The sequence below is a fragment of the Felis catus genome, chromosome D1 (genome assembly GCF_018350175.1).
Source record: "Felis catus isolate Fca126 chromosome D1, F.catus_Fca126_mat1.0, whole genome shotgun sequence".
Classification (NCBI taxonomy): Eukaryota; Metazoa; Chordata; class Mammalia; order Carnivora; family Felidae; genus Felis; species Felis catus.
The window spans coordinates 80029995-80049260 of record NC_058377.1 but is presented as its reverse complement, the minus strand read 5'-3'; the positions used below and the strand labels follow the sequence as shown (position 1 = coordinate 80049260).

General features: G+C 35.3%; 1 protein-coding gene across 5 annotated transcripts in view; it reads right to left on the bottom strand.

The window, feature by feature from the left end:
* LUZP2 (leucine zipper protein 2) overlaps nucleotides 1-19266 on the bottom strand; it is a 500147-nt gene that overhangs the window by 31244 nt on the left and 449637 nt on the right. For 4 of the 5 annotated variants that reach the window (XM_023239656.2, XM_023239654.2, XM_019812198.3 and 1 more), the window contains exon 10: nucleotides 1782-1874. The exons of the other annotated variant lie outside the window; for it this stretch is intronic. In XM_023239656.2, coding sequence (XP_023095424.1) covers nucleotides 1782-1874 — 93 coding nt within the window. The remainder of the gene's footprint in view (nucleotides 1-1781; nucleotides 1875-19266) is intronic. 5 annotated transcript variants of the gene reach the window in all.

Genomic DNA, 19266 nt, shown 5'->3' with positions numbered 1-19266 from the left:
TGGCAAAATTATTTTTTTGGTAGTTTTAAGAAAATACATCAAGAAATAAAAACACACTCCTTGAAATTAATCCTATGGTCTCATAACTTAATTGGACACAGATATCTAAAAACCTGAACTACAACCTTAACTCAAACCAAACCCCTTAGAGCATGGGAATCCAGGATCTCTCACATTTAAGTCCCAAATTATCCTTTTAGGGATAGATCCCACCACTGTCTGCACTCTATTCTCTAGTAATTTTATTCCGATGGTTTCTTGTTTCCGCACGTTTGCTCACACTGTTAGAGACCTGTCTTCATCAAAAGGTTCCTTCCAGCCCAAAGCCTCCCTACCTTCTTCCTTTGGAAGAATTTCATTTTTACTTCTCATTAGTTTTATTATGTTCTAAATTGGTACATGTATAAATATGAGAGTTGAAGGCAAAATTGTTGAGAAACTCATCTTTCTAAATTCACATTAGCAGCCAATAGAAGAAAAAGAGATATACTTGATTAACTTAATGTGTCTCTTCTGCTTTATTTCCTTTCAGTAGCCAGATCTCTTTTCAATCATGAATAGTTTCAGCAATACTTTTCATTCTGTCACCTAGATTAAAGCCTACCTTTGAATCTACTCAACACAATTGTCATTTGCTGTTTCTCAAATCCAGGCGTTATAGGTCTGTAAGTGTGCCAAAGTCCCAGAATTAAAATTTCATTACATTATTATGAGTAAAAAAAAACACCCATAGCACAAAACTACATATCTCCTATTATCATCTGAAGGTTAAGAATCTATCTTCTTGGGGCCCCTGGGTGGCTCAGTTGGTTAAGCATCTGACCCTTGATTTCGGCTTATGTCATGATCTCAGAGTAAATGACATTGAGCCCCACCTCGTGCTCCATGCTGAGCATGGAGCCTGATTGAGATTCTCTCTCTCTCTCTCTCTCTCTCTCTGCTCCTCTCCCCCACTCATGCTTTCTCTCTCTCTCTCTCTCTCTCTCTCTGTCTCTCTCTCTTTCTCTTTCCATCTGCTCTTCTCCCCCACTCATGCTTTCTCCCTCTCTCTCTCTCTCTCTCTCTCTCTCTCTCTATATATATATATATATATATCACTCTGTGATATATATAGAGTAAATAAATAAGCTTAAAAAAAAGGAATCTCTCTTCCTTCAATGTAATGTCTTTGTAATGCTGGGTTCATTTGTTTTACAGGCAGAATACTATTGAATCACTTCCTCGGGTTTTTTTGTTTGTTTTAAAGATTTTAACAGCTTTTTGTCATGTGGTCATGGGAATGGGCATGTTCCGGAGCCTGTGGTCACCCCCTTACTTCCCCTTACTTACATAGTACTCCTGAGAGTCTATTACATTTCCTAACAGAATACCTACACTTCACTGACATCCAAAGGACATCTGCTTTTTCACATTTTAAAGTACAATGTTTAGGGGTGCCTGGGTGGCTCAGTCAGTTAAGCGTACGACTTTGGCTCAGGTCATGATCTTGCAGTTTGTGAGTTCGAGCCTCGCATTGGGCTCTGTGCTGACAGCTCAGAGCCTGGAGCCTGCTTCGGATTTTGTGTCTCCGTGTCTCTCTGCCTCTCCCCCACTTGTGCTCTGTCTCTCTATATCAATATCAAAAATAAATAAAATGTAAAAAAATTAAAAGTAATAAAAAGTACAACATATAGACAGTAGATATTACATAGAAATAGCAAGCTTCATGGTGGCATGAACTAGAACTGTTAAAATGTCTATTTCATGTTGAATACGTGAAAACCACTTTAACTTATTCTTACACTTAGAGGATTGCACTCAGTAGTGTTCAGATTTTCTTCCTTTGTTGTCTCAATTTGAGAGCTCTCATTGCTTCCAGTAAAGGTTTGTTGAGGCTAGAGAAAAGGAGAGAGAGAAGTAGGTTCAACAAATAGATCCATGTGACTATTATAAAATATGATAAAATGGCAACACCACACTCAAGGAAAAAGAATAAAATAGAAATCTGTATATATCTCAGACCTTAAACATTGTAAGCAAATAAAATACGTTCAATTTTGTATTAGTGATGTCCAATGGTATGATTTTCCCACTGGAAATATTTATTTCTTGAATATTAAGTTTTTATTTTAAGGTTAATAGTTCCACAAAAAGCAGGAATCCTCTCTTTTCTTATATTTTAACTCCAAGTATATCTGAGAAGTATAAGTACACACATCATATTCTCAATAAGAAAGAAAATGCTCCATAACAGCTCACTGTATACAGCATTGCATTTACATCAATGCTTTACTAATTAATTAAGCACTGCTTCATATCTCTGGAAACCTTAAATACGATTTTAAAATTCATCTCTTTAGGAACACTAAAATTTTTTTAAGCCAGTTTTTCAGGCTCTGTCCAGGGAAGGGTATTCATAATTAATATATGTAAATATCCCTATAGGTTGGTCTAAGATTTTCCACTGAGAGTGCATTTCTTGGGCAAAGCTGATTTGAATATGCTGTTAGGCTCATCAATCTACGAGGGTACTATTGTAGGATAGACAGAAACTAAACTCAGTGAATGCTAACTTGCTTGGATCTGAAACTGTGATCTCAGTGGATCACAGAGGAAACAGAAAAGAGGGTTCTAAGCTTTGGGGACCCAGGAAGATAGACAAAGATATGGTCTGATCAAAGTGCCCAAGAACCCACTCAGATTTTCTCTTTGCTACTCTCTGCACAACACTGCCATGGTTTTCCATAGGCAGTTTCATTCCTTAGCAGGGGAACTTTCTTACAAAAGTAATACTTTAATAATACAAAAATATTTAATAAAACTAGTATAATTTGTATTTTAAAATACAAAAATATTTAATAAAACTAGTAGAATATCAAACAAAAAATCAAAACTAATAGTACATTAGAGAAACAACAGAAAATAAAGCACCTTAGTTGACTAAAGTAGTCTCTATATTAAGTTACCCAAATGCTGGGCTTTACATGTAACGGTAAAAACAAGCAAACAAACAAACAACAGATAAATAAAGTAAGTAAATGAAATTCTTATTTCTTTATACTTAAAGGAATTGAATTTCATTGTAGGAGATCCAGAAGACAACAAGTATTTCCCCCTCTTAGCCCACCTTTCTCTCCTCTTCTTCCTCCCCACTATACCTTACTTAAGATAAGAAATTTAAACAGGTAAACAAAATGTCTTTGAATAAGCCAGTACTCTGTGTTAGATGTTTTTGGTGGATAGAAAGATGAGAAGGTATTGTTTCTGTCTTCACAGAATTTACACAAAGATTAATAAAAGAGGGCACAAGCCCTGAGTGATTAAGGGAAGAATGAAGGAGAACGTTCCAGGTGAAGGGAACAGTACAAGCAAAGGTATGTAGGAAGAAGACTCAGCTGTTGCTCGGTTGCTTTATAGGGTAGCAGTAGAGTGAGCACAAGAAAAATGCCACAAGTAGCAAGGAAATTCCAAAATTGAGCAGCCAAGTATGTATTTCAGTTTAGTAGCCAAATGAAAGTTCGTTTGATATTTTAAAGCAAGCATATAAAATGGCCAGAGCTCTGTGAGCATGGTGCTTCAGCAGCATAAAGGCAAAAATGGAAGAGAACATAGGGTGTGGAAATCAAGAAAGAAACGATAGATATCGATCAAGTAGATGGTAACAGATGCCAAACTGAAGTGCACTGGCTATCGAAAAGAGATCGCTCTTTGTCGAGAGCAATGATTAGAACCTACAGAATTGAAAAATTCTACAGAAATAGAGAAACGTGGTGAAAAAGTAGGTTTGTAGCAAGGAGGGTTTAAAGCACTTGTGACCCTTAAATAGATAGGTGCTATTCAGTAACAATGTTAAAAATGTTAACATGAATCAAAAGAGCCATTTAATCTAGCTAAAACCTACTGGCCTTTTTGTAACCTACAGATTACAGACAGTTTGAAGAAATAGGTTAAAAAGTACAGGGGGAATAAATAAATACGAATAGTGAAGGATCGTCTCCTCTGGCTTTCGCAGCAAAAACCACAACTGCAAAAAGATAGAGTAAATCCCACTAACAGGCAAGGAGAAATTTTAGCATATTTTGTTTCTGTTAAACAATCAAATCATTGAATGAACAGTCCCAACATACCTTTGAAAATTTATTTACTGTATAACAGCATTAAAGGAAATTGAAGTATAAAACTCATCCATCATCCTAGCAATAACTGCTTTTACTTCTCAATGTTGCCTTCCAGTCTTTGTCCATATCCACATGAGTATTTTATATAGTCACAATTATAGTGCCCATGACATATTTAATTGTTTTTACACAGATTATATATATGCTTTATCTCCTAAACATAAATATAAGGATATAACTCTCCTTTACATGTCTAAATAATGTTTCCTATAATGAACTTGTAAAAATGTATATTACAGTTAAGGATATTGGTGGTTCTGGATTTTAGGTTATAATATTGTGATAATATTAATCTTCTTGGTACCAGTCTTCAAGACAGCTCATATCATATTAGTCATTGGTTTAAACGTCTGTCTCTCTTCGTAGGTTGGGAACCCATGAAGGGAAGGTATCATGCTTTATTCATTATTGCATCCTTTGAAGCTAGTACACATTTTGCACTCATTAAGTTCAGTTGTTCTTTTCATTATTAATTTAAGATACATTTCTTAGGACAAAAAAGAAAATAAGAATTAAAGATAGGTACTAAATCAAGAGGAATAGAGATATTTATGCTTAGAGAAATCTTTCCAAAATGTGACAATCTTAATTACTTCTTGCAGCATGAGTGAACATTTATTGTCCATCCATTCTGTGACAGTGGTGTATTTGGAACTGAGATCAAACATTAAAACCACAGTTCTTGATCTCAAAGAGCTACCATTAGCTCCTCATTAACTGTTCATCATGTCTTCTACCTTGCTAAGAGCTCCTAATTTCATTCTGGGGGTTTACCTTTCATGGGATGGTGTTTCCAAGGAATCATTTTATATATCAAGTTCCCTGATCTATCAAGATGTTGGCACATGACCCAAATTAGGTCATGAAATCTCCATTCTTAGAATTTAATATTGATTACATTAAGAGGAGGCTATAAATGGTTATGTACATTCTTTCCAATAGGGTGCTTTGCCCAAGTTGTTTCTACAATAAGACCCATTTTATGGTTCATACTCCCAGTCTTCTGAAGCAGCCTTTGTTTCTGCCCATCCCCAGATATGTTACCTCTATCATTTCCTTGGTATTAGGAGCTCCTGAGGTTCTACCAATAAAGCCCCTTTATTTAATTTGGTAAGGGTCAGTGCTGTTTGCATGTAATCACAGAGGCCTGGATGAAACAGGAGTCAAATCAATAAAATAAAATTGACAGCATAACATAAGGGTTTAGGCAGAGGTTTTGCATGGAAACTAACAGGATGGAAAGCTAACCCAGCTAGAGAAGCTCAGAAGAATAATACCAGGCCCACCAATGATGGAGATTACATTTTAGGGTAGATATTCAATATCCTCTTAAAAATATAAATATGTAGTGTATTAATAAATTATAATGTTTAATATTTTCTCACAGAAGTACTGTACATTTGTGAAAATGCTCCCAGATTTTGGTGGTAAGGCTGAGACAAGGAATATATCCAAAACAAAAGGTTTTATCTATCTATCAATCATCTATCTATCTGTTTTTGTGGGCTTTTGCTACTTTGGATAGATGATAGAAAGGTCTTCATTAATTATCAAAGTCACAAAAAGTTGAGGGAAAGGAATGACAGTGAAACTTTTCTCTTCCATACGTTTGCCAGGGACACCCTTGTTTCCATATATTAATAAATCAGGCTATCATGGGGCACCTGGGTGGCTCAGTTGGTTAAGCATCCAACTTCAGCTCAGGTCATGATCTTAGAGCTCATGAGTTCAAGCCCTGCATCGAGATCTCTGCTGTCAGTGCAGAGCCAGCTTTGGTCCCTCTGCCTCCCTCTCTCTCTACCCCTCCCCTGCTTGCATGCACTCTCTTTCTCTCTCTTAAAAATAAAAAAAAAAATATTTTAAAAATTAAAAATACATAAAAAAATTGGGGTGTCTGGTTTGGCCACTTCTTTATCAATACTAAAGTTATCTCAATTTTGCTACAGGGAAAGACTTGTATATTGTGCATATTAATTACTTTTAACAACTAGAGGAAATGATACATTGCTTCAACAGTGTAACAAAGTGTAAAAAGTTAAAATGCTTTAAATAGAAAAATGTAGTATTTAATTGATGAACTGCTTACATTTAAACATAATAACATGCATTCCTTAAAATAGGCTTTTGATGTCAGTGAGATGCTCCTGGTGGAAAGAAGCCTTGTTGAGTCTCATGAATTAATACAGAATGGGAACTGACTTTCGGGGAAGATAATGTGTTTTTGGAGTTAAAAAATGAGGACTCAGATTCTGGATTAGCACACAAATAAATTGAGGACTTGGAAAACTTATATAATATTGAAGGGTCTCTGTACTCCGTTGCCTTGCTAAATTAAGTCAAGAACACCTAAAGTGAAGTATGTTTTTCCTTTTGGTTGTTGTCAATTTTTTTTACTTTGTATTTTTAGAGCAATTTTAGGTTCACAACAAAATTGAGAGGTACAGAGATATTTTCACATAGTCCCTGTCACACACATGCGGAGCCTTCCCCATTATCAACATCACATGCCAGAGTGATACAAATGTTATGAAAGATAAACCTGCAGCACATCATAATCATCTAGTGTCCATAGTTTTCATTAGGGTTCACTCTTTGGTTTGGACTAATGTATAATAACATATATCCCTCATTACATTATCAGAGTATTTTTCATGGATCTAAAAATTCTCTGTGTTCTGCCTATTCATCCCTACCTTCTTCAACCCTGGAAACCACTGTCCTTTTAATATTTTCCATAGTTTTGCCTTTTCCAGAATGTCCTATAGTTGAAATCATACACTATGTATCTATTTCAGATTGGCTTCTTTCATTTAGTAATACGCATTTATGTTTCCTCCATGTCTTTTCATGGCTTAATAGCTCATTTATTTTTGGTGTGGATTCATATTCCATTGCCTGGATTTACCACAGTCTAGGTCCAGATGACTTCAGTGGTGATTTCTAGCAAAAACTTAATGAATAATTAATACAGATCCTACTCAAACTCTTGCTAAAAACAGAAAAGTGAATGCTTGCAAACTCATTTCATGAGGCCAACATCACCCTAATACTAAAGTCAGACAAATACGCTGCAAAAAAAAGAAAGTTGCAGGACAATACCCCTGATAAACGTAGATGCAAAAATTCTCAACAAAATATTACAAATCAAATTCAAAACTACATTAAAAAGATCCTATACCATCATCAAGTGGGATTTATTCTATTGATGAAGGATGATTCAATATCTGCAAATCGTCAGTGTGGTTCATCACATTAACGACATGAAAGATAAAATCATAGAATCTTCTCAATAGATTCAGAAAAAGCATTTGTTACAATTCAACATCCATTTACTCTCAACAAAATGGGTATAGAGGAAACATACTTAAACACAATAAAGGTCATATATGGCAGGCCCACAGCTAATACAGTCAATGGTGAAAACCTAAAAGCTTTTCCTCTAAGATTAGGAACAAGACAAGACTATCCATGCTTGTCATTTTTATTCACCATAGTATTGGAAATTCTAACCAGAGCAAGTAGGCAAGAAAGAATAAATAAAGGTGTCCAAATGGAAAAAAAGAAGTAAACTTGCTGCTTTTCACACATGACATATTATATATAGAAAACCCTAAAGACTACTCCAACAGCCTGTTAGAACTAATAAATGAATCCATTAAAGGTGTAGTATATAAAAGCAATACACAAAAATCTATTGTGTTTCTATATACTAATAATAAATTATCAGAAAGAGAAATTAAGAAAATAATCTGTTACAATAGCATTAAAAAGTATAAAACTCCTAGGAATAAACTTAAACAAGGAGATGAAAGACCTGTGCACTGAAAACTGTAAGACATTAATTAAATAATTGCAGAAAGCACAAATACATGGAGAAATATTCCATGCTCATGAACTGGAAGAATTAATATTGTTAAAATGCCCATGCTACTACCCAAAGAAATCTAAAGATTCAGTGCAATCCTTAACAAAATTCTAATGAAATTTTTCACAGAAATAGGTCAAATAATCCTAAAATTCATGTGGAATCAAAAAAGACCCCATATAGCCAAAGCAATCTTGAGAAAGAACAAAGGTGAAGGCATCAGGCTTCCCAATTTCAAACTATATAAAGAACTACAGTAATCCCAAACGTATGGTATTGGTATAAAAACAGAGACATATGGATGAATGGAATAGAATAGAGAGCTCAGAAAAATACCTCACATATATGTTCAATTAATTTATGATACAAATACCAAGAATATACAATGAAGAAAAGACAATCTCTTCAATAAATGGTGGTGGGAAAATTAGACAGCCACATGCAAAAGAATGAAACTGGAGTGTTATCTTGTACCATGCACAAAAATTAACTCAAAATGGATTAAAATCTTGAATGTTAAGACATGAGACTATAAAATTCCTAGAAGAAAATGTAGGTGGTAAGCTCCTTGACATAGGTCTTGGAGATGATCGGACATGAAAAGCAAAGGCAACACTAGCAAAATTAAATAAGTGAGATTACATCAAACTAAAAAGCTTCTTCACAGCAAAGGGAACCATTACCAAAATGAAAAGGCAATACACTGAATGGGAAAAATATATATTTTTGAAATCATACATCTGATAAGGGATAAATATCCAAAATACATAAAGAGCTCACACAAGTCAATAGTAAATAAATAAACAAATAAAAATAAGTAACAAAACAAAAAAAACATACAATTAAAAAATGAAAATATCTGAATAGACATTTTTTTCCAAAGAAGACATACAGATGGCCAACAGTACTTGAAAAGATGTTCAACATCACTAATCATCAGGGAAATGCAAATTTTTTTTTATTAAAAATTTTTTTTAACGTTTATTTATTTTTGAGGCAGAGAGAGACAGAGCATGAACGGGGGAGGGGCAGAGAGAGAGGGAGACACAGACTCGGAAGCAGGCTCCAGGCTCTGAGCCATCAGCCCAGAGCCCGATGCGGGGCTCGAACCCACGGACCGCGAGATCGTGACCTGGCTGAAGTCGGACGCTTAACCGACTGCGCCACCCAGGCGCCCCAAGGGAAATGCAAATTAAAAGCACAATGAGCTATCACCTCATACCTCTTAGAATGGCTATTATGAAAACGGTAAGAAATAGCAACTGTTGGTGAGGATGTGGAGAAAAGGGGATTCCCTTGCACTGTTGGTAGGAATGTAAGTTGGTGTAGTCATTAGGAAAAACAGTACAGATTTTTCTCAAAAAACTTAAAAATAGAACTATTATATGATCCAGCAATTCTACTTGTGGGTATTTTCTGAAGAAAACAAAAACACTAACTTGAAAAGATATATGCACCACCATGTTCACTGCAGCATTATTTACAATAGCCAAGGCATAGAAACAATCTATGTGTCCATCTATGGATGAATGGATAAAGAAATACACACACACAGAGACACACAATATTATTCAGCCATAAATAAAATGAAATTTTGTTACTTGTAACAACATGGTTGGACCTTGGGAATATTAAGTAAAATACGTCACACAGAAAATGACAAATACTTTGATCTCATTAAAAACAAAAAAAGCAAAAACCAAGAAACAAGCTCAAAAATATAGAGAACCTATTTGTGATTGCCTGAGGTAGCGACTGGGTGGTGGGAGAAATGGGTGAAGGGGGTTAAAAGGTATACATTTGCAGTTATAAAATAAGTAAGTTATGAGGATTATGTACAGCATGGTGGCTATTGTTAACAATACTATAATGCATAATTTGTAAGTTGCTAAGAGAGTAGATCTTCAAAGTTCTCATCCTAAGAAAAAATAATTTTATAATGATGTACGGTGATGGACTTCAACTAGAAATTATTGTGATGATCCTTTTGCAATATATACAAATGTCAAATCATTATGTTGTATACCTGAAACTAATATAATGTTATACATCAATTATATCTCAATAAAAAAATGAAAAACTCCAAAGGGGAATGGGTAAAAGGAGAAATCTGGATAGTGGCATATCACTAAAATTATATTTATTTTCTAATCATAATCTTTAATGTTGTGAATTTTTGAATTACAGGTTGAAAATAAACTTTCCTTAGGAAAAAAAAATAACAGATTGTGTACTTAGTAGGTTATATGGTGTACAATAGTGGGCCCACAGAAATATATATGATATGTCCTATGATAGAAGAGTAAATGTCATTTTATATGGCAAAGGATGTGATGAAATTAAGGTCTTTGAGAAGAGGAAATTATTCAGTCTTGTTCAATCAGGCTGCCATAACAAAATACCACAGACTGGGTGGCTTAAATAACAGAACATTTATTTTCTCACAGTTCCTGAGTCTGAAAATTCCCAGATCAAGATCTAGCAGGGTTTGCTGTTGGTGAAGGTTTTCTTCTTTACTTGGACACTGATGCCTTCTAAGTTGTTCTCACATGGCAGAGAGAGAGAGAGAGAGAGAGAGAGAGAGAGCAAGCTCTCTGGTATCTCTTCTTATAATCCTACCAGATCAAGGCTGTAACCTTATGACCTTAATTACTTAATAACTTCCTTAAGGGTGCCTTCTCCAAATAGAGTTAAAGCTTTAACATGGGAGTTTTAGGGGGGCACAATTCAGTCTGTACCACCCTGGATTATACGGATGGGCCCTAAATACCCTCCTGAGTGCCTATATAAGACAGAGGGAGATTTCATAAAGACACACAGAACACAAGGTAATGGCAGATGAGAATAGAGGCAAGAAGGATACAGTCACGAGCCTCGGAATGTTCACAAAGTCACCAGAAGTTGAGAATGTTCACAAAGGCACCAGAAATTGAAGGAGGCAGCAAGCACATTTTCCCCTAAAACTCCCAGAGAGAGTATAGTACTGCCAGATTCAGACTTCTAGTCTCCAAACATGTGAGAGAATAAATTTCTGTTATTTTAAGCTATCATCTTTCTGGTAACTACAGGAAACTAAACAACTACCCCTTCCAGTAATTTAGAAATGTCTTACTCATTTTCCTAGCACTTGAATATGTTCCATCATTCTATAGAAGGCAAAATAATTTTAAACGTCCTCAATAGTATATCCAAGGTTTTCTTGTCTTTTCTGAGGAAAAATCCCAAAGCCTAAACCTTTCAGATAGTACTGAGAACCCATCTTAAACATGAAAATTTCTATTAGAGAAACGGTTTTTTTTAAATAAATAAAATGAGAATCCCTGACAGTATACTTGTCAAGAAAGAATTCCAGAATAAATAGCAAATCTTAGTCTATTTCTATATTCTGTTGGAGAAACCATAGCATATATATTACACATGTGGCTTTTCTCTAATTTAACTTGATTTTTATGTAGTGTGTACATATTTTTTTAATATAGCACATGAGGAAACTGGAATAGGTGATATGTGAAGTTCTTTCCTTAGCAGTGGAAGTTTCCAGAAAAATAATCAGGGAGTGTGAAGGTGAATGACATGGAAAAACAGCTTTGATTCTGGGCTCACAAATAGTATCATCATGGTGATGATAAAGTATATATATATAACTACATATAATATATCACAATATATTTCTTTCAACTCTAAGTACTTTATTTTTTTTAATGTGTATTTATTTTTGACAGAGAGAGAGAGAGAGAGAGAGAGCGAGCGAGCGAGCATGAGTGGGGGAGGGGCAGAGAGAGAGGGAGACACAGAATCTGAAGCAGGATCCAGACTCTGAGCTGTCAGCACAGAGCCTGATGCAGGGCTTGAACTCGCAGACCATGAGATCATGACCTCAGCCGAAGTCGGACGCTCAAGTGACTGAGCCACCCAGACGCAGCAGTAAGCACTTTAATATAACACTTAATGGTCTTAAGATAAAATGGGATAAATTTCATTTCTAACCAATATTCAATAACAGTGCTTATATTTACTTTGCTACCTGAAAAAACGGGGGGGGGGGGGACTGGAAAAAAGAGGAAACAATGGTGTGAAGAAAACTGACAGCAGATAACGAGGGGCAGTGGTACCTTAAAGACAAAACGCAATTGAAATGCACAGGGCCTGTATCATGGGCAACTAGAGACCAAGAGAGGGGTATTGAAGAACTGAAGCAGAAATGATGGGCACCAAGACCAATACTGTTAGGAATGAATTCTGCCACAGCCTACACATGCAGTGGCCTCTCAAGACCAAACCATGGCCCCTATCTTTCCTGTGATGAGGACAATGAAGATGAGTGAAGAGACTGGAATTGCTTTGTTGACCTAATTTAGTTCCCAGGGTCTTAACAGAAAAATGAGATCATGACCTTTTTTTAAAGGCAAAGACAATGCCTCTTTCGTCTCCACAACTTTTCACAAATAGCATCAAGATGGACAAAGAATAGAAACATCACAGAACTCTTCATCTTGTAACTCACCTGAACTCTGTGAGGCAGCTATTATTAGCTCCATCTTCTAGGCAAGGAAACAGACTTTGAGAGGTTCACTGAGTCACCCACATCAAACAGCTTTGGGATGACAGAACTAGTGATTAACTCAAGCTGTCATATTCCAATTTCTTTGTATTTCCAACTCCATCTTAATACCTCCCTACTAGAGATAATGGTTGACAGGATTCATAACCATTTACTGTATGTCCTCTCTTCAACCTCAAGTTATGTAATGACTTTCCCCAAGCATCTAGTTTCTGTATTATGTGCTATAAATGAAAAGGAGGGGGCCTTTACAGAGTACTCTTTCTGTAGTGTCTAGTTTGCTACATTGTACTTTAACTTCATTAAAGCTTGCCTTGGGTTCAAGTAATTGCTCATAAAAAAAAAATTAGTCAACATAAAATTACACTCTATTTGAAGAACATAAATACCCACATATATTTATTAAATTAAATTTGCCAAATACATTATTTTTCTGTATACTCATTAAGTTTGATCTAATAAAAATTTCTGATAGTTTTTATAGGTTGTTGATAAATGAAAGTCATAAGGCAAGGTGGTATGAATGTCATCCACCCATAATTTTCCCAGAACCATCCCTTTTTAAACTTTAGCTCACATATATAAAATGAGGCAAAGAGAGTGACCAGAAAAACTGCATGTGGTGATAATTGAAACAATTTTTAGAGAGATGATTCAGAAGTTATAAAAAGAAAAAAAAGGTGCAAGAACAAAGCTTCTCCTTGTTCCACCTCCATGTCTATCCTCAAAGTAAAATAATACGCTATGATCCAAATAAAATTTGTCATTAGCTAATATATCATTTTCAGAGTTCAGTTAATGTCCTTCTAGTTCTGTGCTTGCAATTCCACTAAAGTCCTTCTGCTTCTCTACAGCAGAAAACACACATCCTTGTCCTTGGTTACCTCGTATTTCCATTCTTATGGTATTTCCTGAATGACAGCTTTAACTTGAAAGCCCAAACTTCCAGACTTTTATTTCTCTCTAGTTCTTCAGTCTCAGATGGTTTACCAAAGTTAGATGATTGCTAAGAGGGAACACAAACCCTCTTGTGGGATTCTGTATAATAGAGTTATCTCTAAATAAGAGTCAACAAATCATTCCCTAAAAAACTAACAGAGCTGACTGGATTCTTAACAAAAACAAATCTTGGAGTTTGCTCAAATCTCCTTTCAGTCTAAATGTGAGCAGAAGTTTTCTGTGATAAACTCTATAAGTAAGCACTATCCCGATTACCAAAATTATTTAGTTTGGGGTGCCTGGGTGGCTCAGTCAGTTGAGCAACTGACTCTTGATTACGACTCAGGTCATGATCCCAAGGTCATGGGATTGAGCCCTGCAGCCGGTTTGGAGCTGAGCGTGGAGCCTGCTTAAGATTCTTGTTCTTAGGGCACCTGGGTGGCTCAGCTGGCTAAGCGGCTGACTTCAGCTCAGGTCATGATCTCACAGTCCAGGAGTTAGAGCCCCAAGTCAGGCTCCGTGCTGACAGCTCAGAGAGTGGAGCCTGCTTCAGATTGTGTCTCCTTCTCTCTCTGCCCCTCTCCTGCTCCACTCTTTCTCTCTCCCAAAGATAAATAAACATTAAAAAAAATAAAAAAAAGATTCTTGTTCTCTCCCTTTGCCCTTCTCCCCTACTCATGTGTACACTATAAATAAATAAGTAGGTAAATAAATAAATAAATGAAGTTTGACAGGACTCTTTGCAGAAACATTGGGGTATTTAGTGTCTTCTGAACAAGCCACACACTAACCTCCCTGTGCTTTTGTTCAATTTGCTCCTTCTGTCCCAACTGGCTTTCTCCTCACTCTGTAATCTTAATCCTACCCATGCCACTGAAGTCACTCCTTTCACAAATAACTTCTAAAGACTGAGAGGCAGGTATGATAAGGGATTCTAAGGAATTGCTCTGTGGTTCCAAGGGAGCAAAAAAAGATGTAATGACACTTAATAACATTCCCAGGAGAGGAGATATTAGAATAAAGTTATATGGCAATTTTATGATAAATCTGCATGTCAAAGTGTTAAACTATGAGGAAGAAAAAAGATGTATCAGAATCCCTATTTTTGCAGAAAAGAAAATTAAAACTCAGATGATGATTAAATCATTGTCCAAAGTCATAATGTTATGAAATTTGGTCCAATACCATTGCATTAGTTTCCTAGTACTGCTATAACAAATTACAACACACTGATTGGAGTAAAGCAAGGAAATTTATTATCTTAAAGTTCTGTTGGTCAGATGTTTGACATGGTCTCAATGAATTAAAATCAAGGTTTCAGCAGGACTATGTTATCTTCTGGAGGCTCTAGAGAAGAACACAGTTCTCTTTTTCCATTTGCGATAGCCTACTCAGGTCCTTCAGCCGTATCTCTCATCCTTTGTCTTCAAACTCCACAGATCTTTATCACCCATGGCTTCCGTAGCCACAACTCCCCATTTTTGCTCTTCTTGCCCACTTTTAAAAAAAATATTTATTTATATATTTTGAGAGACAGAGAGAGAACAAGCAAGCACAGGGTAGGGGCAGAGAGAGAGGAAGAGAGAGAATCCCAAATAGCCTCCACACTGTCAGTGCAGAGCCTGATGTGGGGCTCAATATCGCCAGCGGTGAGATCACGACCTAAGTCGAAATCAGGAGTCTGATGCTTAGCTGACTGAGCCGCCCAGGTGCCCTGCTTCTTTGCCCACTTTTAAGGTGTCCTGTTTTACTTTGGGCACACACAAATAATCCAGGTTAGTCTCCCTATTTTAAGATCAGCTAATTGGCAACTTCATTTCTGTCAGCAATCTTAGTTCTCATTTGTCATATAATCTAACAAAATCCACAATCTATTTCTAAATTAAAAAAATATATTATAAATAATTCATACATCTAAGAGGAGATCATAATGTAGCCTTCAAAATGCTATATTTTAAATTTTTGGATGTAGCCAAAGTAAACCCTTTGTAGGAAAATGTATAATTCTAAAATACTTATATCAAAAAAAGAGAAAAGGATAAAACTCTCAAGAAGTCTGAAAATTACCCAAATACAGGAGGAAAATGCTGACAATAAAGAGAGGAGGAAAAATTGTAGAACTAGAAAGCAAAACCAGGCTAGAAAACTTAAGCAGAAAAAAATAATTCTTTAAGAAATATTAATATAATAGACAACTTTGAAGAAATTGATAGGCACAAATAAACTATTTGGAATGAAAAAGTTGGTATAACTATATTTACAGCAAAATTTTAAAAGACCTAACAATAAAACCACAAATACTTTAAAGCCAATCTATTATAAACCACATATAAAATTGGCAAATTTCTAGAAAAATATAATTTCGCAAAACTTACTGAAATAAAAATGAGGAAACTAGTAATATAGTGAATTGCAAGTTACTGGAAAAATGTGCACTCTTTAGTAATTACTGAGAAAATCAACGGTACAGATTAACATTTAATTTGCATATCTAAATCACACTAGAATAATTCTATGTAGATTCAGTAATACAGTAAAAATAATCTGTAAAATATTTGGAAGAAATACAGAAGAACAGTTTTACGACTTCAGGGCAGGAAATTTTTTTTTAAATAAAAAGAGCAATAAGGACTAATCATAAAATAGATTGACAGGTTGATTTGACTACATGGAAATTTAGTCCTTTTTATTAAAAGCCGTCAAAAACAAAGTCAAAAAAGAAAAAAGCACACACAGGAATTGAGAATAGTTATTTACAAATAAAAGGAATGATATTCAGATGTATAAAGGATCCCTATAAATAAAAAAGTAATAGACAAAACTTAAAGAGAAAAGATATAGTCATGCTTCATAATGGGTGAAACAAATTTTGTGTTACATTAGGACAGGATATCTCTATCTCATTAGCAATCAAGAAAATGCAAATTGAGACTTAAGGGAGCTATCATTTTATACTAAATCAGCAAAATTTTTGCTTTAAAATATACAGCTGGGGCATCTGGGTGCCTCAGTCAGTTAAGCATCTGACTTCAGCTCAGATCATAATCTCATGGTCCATGAGTTCAAGCCCCACGCTGAGAGCACAGAGCCTGCTTGGAATTCTCTCTCTCTCCCCCCACCCCTCTCTCTGCCCCTTCCCTGCTTGTGCTCTCTTTCTCTCTCCCTCTCAAAAATAAATAAATAAACATTAAAAAAAAATACACAGCTAATGTCAGTATTCTGATTATGCTCCAATCCTGTTTTTATGTTGGTTGGTGGACGTATGCGTGTTTATTACTATGTACACAATTTAGATGAAAACATAAAATAATTAAATCCTATTCCAGTTAAAAAACAGATCTGTTGACACAGAAATTGCTCATACTTTGTTAAAAAATAGTTCACAAATAGGTATCCACAGTGTCGTATCCTTTTGTGCAAAAATATATAAAAGTTTGTATGATATGTGCAAAACAGAGTTTGTGAGAGAAAGTATGTGAAACATTTTTTTCCCTAGTTGGGGCTATTATGGGATTGTTTTATGCTGTATGTATGTGTTTCTGCTTTATTTTTTCCATGAAATAGCATAGACTTTTTCTATAATAAGAAAAAAAAAGATAAAGTTATAAAATACTGCATGTAAGAGAAAAAATAATTCTAGTCAAAAATTTTTTTCAGTTATATGATGGAGAAATCAAGGCTAGATATTAGACTCAAACCCTGTCTTACAGGATTGGAGTTTGATATGAGGAAAGATGAATTTGGGAAAAGCGGTCAGATTTCAGCAAAGGTCAAATGAAGAAAGTTCTAGAGTGGAGTCTGTGGGAATTAAAAAATAGTACATGAACATGCCCCAAGGAAAAAGTTTCATTAGTGGAAAATATGTTATATCAAGTAGTTGATAGATTTGACTTCCAGACTGAGGAATTTAGACTGTGTCCACTAGGTAATGAAGAACTTAGATGGTATCTAAACAAGTTTTTCATATCTCAACAAGCGTTTGACATAATTACTCATAGAATTGGTGCTTGTAACATCAGTCCTTGTTACACAATCCAGTTAACATTTCATATATATTTTAAAAAAGCAACAGCAGCTGTAAAGATTGAAAAAGAAAGAAGTCTTCATGGGTATTTCTAAACTTCATTACCAAGTAATATGAAATTAGTAAAAAAAAAATGAAGTCATAATAATGTAAATAATAGCTTCATTATTTATTGAAGAGAAGAATTATTCCAAATCAACTATAAGAAATAGAATATGAGTGTTTCCAAGGTGTTTTGAATATGAAACTTGCTGTACTAAATGGAATGACTAATTACTCTATCAGTAATGTTTATTAATATTTCAAAAGGATGTAAATCCTTATTTATATCAGAAAGAATCATTTAACAGTAATTTGTTCTCCTATACTAATAATTGCCTAGGAATACTTAGAAAATACATTTCTTATGTCCTGTGGTATTGCTGATAATTTTAAGATCCGAGAATAACTCAGTAACCTGTTTGATGTTATATATATGGATGTGTGTGGCCCATATGCTAATGGATTAGAAGAGTTCAGGGATATGTTTGATTAAAACTCAAAACAGGGGCGCCTGGGTGGCTGGCTCCATTGGTTAAGCGTCCAACTTCCACTGAAGTCATGATTCCCCCCGTTTGTGAGTTTGAGCCCCGGGTCAGGCTCTGTACTGACAGCTCAGAGCCTGGAGCCTGCTTCACATTCTGTGTCTCCCAGTCTCTCGGCCCCTCCCCTGCTCATGCTCTGTCTCTGTCTCTCAATAATAAATAAATGTTAAAAAATAAATAAATAAAACCCCTCAAAACAGTAAGGTTAATTAAAGTGGGAGTAAAGACTTTACTGGTTTAAAAAACTGAAATAACTAAAATAATTTTAAAGACCCTGAGTTTGCTTATTTATCTTTTTCTTTTTGTTGGGGTAGGAGAGATAACGTAAGAGTTTCTATTTATAGAGTCCCTGCCATATTCCAGAAAAGTGTAAGTTCATTTGTGCTTGTATCTCAGCAACTAATCATGCTACCTTTTATGATTTTTTATTATTTTTAATAAATTTATTTCAAGCTTACTTATTTTGAGAGAGAGAGAGAGAGAGAGAGAGAGACAGAGAGAGAGAGAGAGAGAGAGAGAGAGAGAGAGAGAGAGAGCCAGCCTGCACCCAAGCTGGGGAGGGGCAGAGAGAGAGGAAGAGAGAATCCCAAGAAGGCTCTGTGCTGACAGCACAGAGCCTGATGCGGTGCTCACACTCACAGACCCTGAGATCAAGACCTGAGCAGAAACCAAGAGTCAGAGGCTTGACCTACTGAGCCACCCAGATGCCCCTAATCATTTAAAATGAGGAAACTCAATTGAGGCTTTAAGAAATTTGCCCAGATTCGACAGGTAGAAAAAACATAGAGCCTACTCAAATATTCACTCTTTAATCACAGTGAATCCTAATATGGGACCATTATAAAATTTAATTGGGGAAAAAAACTGACATTTTAAGTCAATAAGCTTCCTTTGGTTTTGCCTACATTGTTTATATGCCACTACCCAAATAGAGCATTTTGCAATGTGACAATATTCACAATGTAAGCAATATTCACAATGTACAACAATTCATCTCCAGAGGTCAATGGTTTGTAATTATGAAACTTTAATAAATTAATTCCAGTGCATAGTCTGAATCTTTACTATTAAATTTTCAAATATATTCCCTTTCATCTCATTTTAATAGAAATACAGAGAAGCTAAAAGGTACTGTT